This window comes from Volvox carteri (assembly GCF_000143455.1).
Source record: "Volvox carteri f. nagariensis unplaced genomic scaffold VOLCAscaffold_176, whole genome shotgun sequence".
NCBI lineage: Eukaryota > Viridiplantae > Chlorophyta > Chlorophyceae > Chlamydomonadales > Volvocaceae > Volvox > Volvox carteri.
Window position 1 is genome coordinate 35,747 of NW_003307719.1, and position 1,255 is coordinate 37,001.

Sequence of the window (1,255 nt, forward strand, 5' to 3'; positions counted from 1 at the left end):
CCTGCTGTGTGCCGGTAACGGCACCTCAGGCTCATACATTTACGCCCAAGCAAGGGGCTGTCGGTGGCAGGTCGTGGACCTCCCGACTACGTGTAACAGCCAATGACTCTTCACCATGTCTGCTAGGTTCCAGGGAGACACCGTCTCTTCAAAAGGTTATGAGCCCCAGCGTCCTGCCTCCCGTGCTCTGACAAGCATAGCTCCCACCGCATCAGCACTGCTGCAACAAGCACAGCTCTCACCACGTTGGCACTACCCATCAATTATCACACATGCCGCCCTAGCACCAGCCTGTACGGATATATGCAGGGGGGGCCCGCCCTTTTCCGGCTCTGAGGAAAGCCGGCGGGCTTGCAGAGGTAGCCCAATAACGAAAATGCTACAGCTCCAAAATATATGTACAGTAGGCGTGGTAGGTGAGCCCCGGAACCCGGCATGCACTGTGCACCGATGACCTAGAGCACAACTGTTGCACGCAACGCGTCTGCTGCGACTGTTGCATTTGTCGCTCTTGTCGCCATTGTAGCGGCTGTCGCCATTGTAGCGGCTGTCGCCGTTGTCACCGTTGTCGCCGTTGTCGCGACTGTCGCCGTTGTCGCCGTTGTGGCAGTTGTGGCAGTTGTGGCAGTTGTCGCCGTTGTCGCCGTTGTCGCCGTTGTCGCCGTTGTCGCCGTTGTCGCCGTTGTCGCCGTTGTGGCAGTTGTAGCGGTTGTGGCTCTTATTGCATCAGGGACGACTGTCGTACAGCTGCAGGAAAATGGGGCCCCTTAGCTCAGCTGGTTAGAGCGTGGTGCTAATAGCCATGGGCACGCCAAGGTCATCGGTTCGATCCCGATAGGGGCCACAGAGGAGCGGAAATCTTGCTGCTTAAGGAGGAGGAGGTGGCACAAGCGAATGTGTATGGGCGGGGATGCTGCTCATGTGCATGACGATGCGGATAAGTGGCAGCTCCAGGTGAAGGAAAAGGACTGAGACGGGCTCTCGCAGCCCATGCTTATTGGTCATTTATGCAGACAAACGCCCAGCATCGACATCCTCATGGCTGGTCAGCAGCAGAGTGGCACGGCTCACACTGCATGACAGTCCAGCTCTAGCTAGCAATGCTACCAGGTGCATGCTGGTCTACGGCGAAACAACGCCACCGGGACATTCATGCCAACCCCACCCCCAAAAAACATGTGCCACAAGCTATAGCTTATGTCGACGCACGTTGGCCACGTGAAGCCACCTAAAAGTGCTGTGAGGGAGCTGTGAC

General features: G+C 57.3%; 1 protein-coding gene across 1 annotated transcript in view; it reads left to right on the forward strand.

The window, feature by feature from the left end:
• Positions 1-396: 396 nt before the first annotated feature.
• The window catches only part of VOLCADRAFT_100854 (uncharacterized protein), a gene marked incomplete at both ends in the record, with an annotated part of 7,393 nt that continues 6,534 nt past the window's right edge, over positions 397-1,255 (forward strand). The window contains one exon of the mRNA XM_002959356.1: positions 397-416. Within this exon, the coding sequence (XP_002959402.1) occupies positions 397-416 (20 nt within the window). The remainder of the gene's footprint in view (positions 417-1,255) is intronic.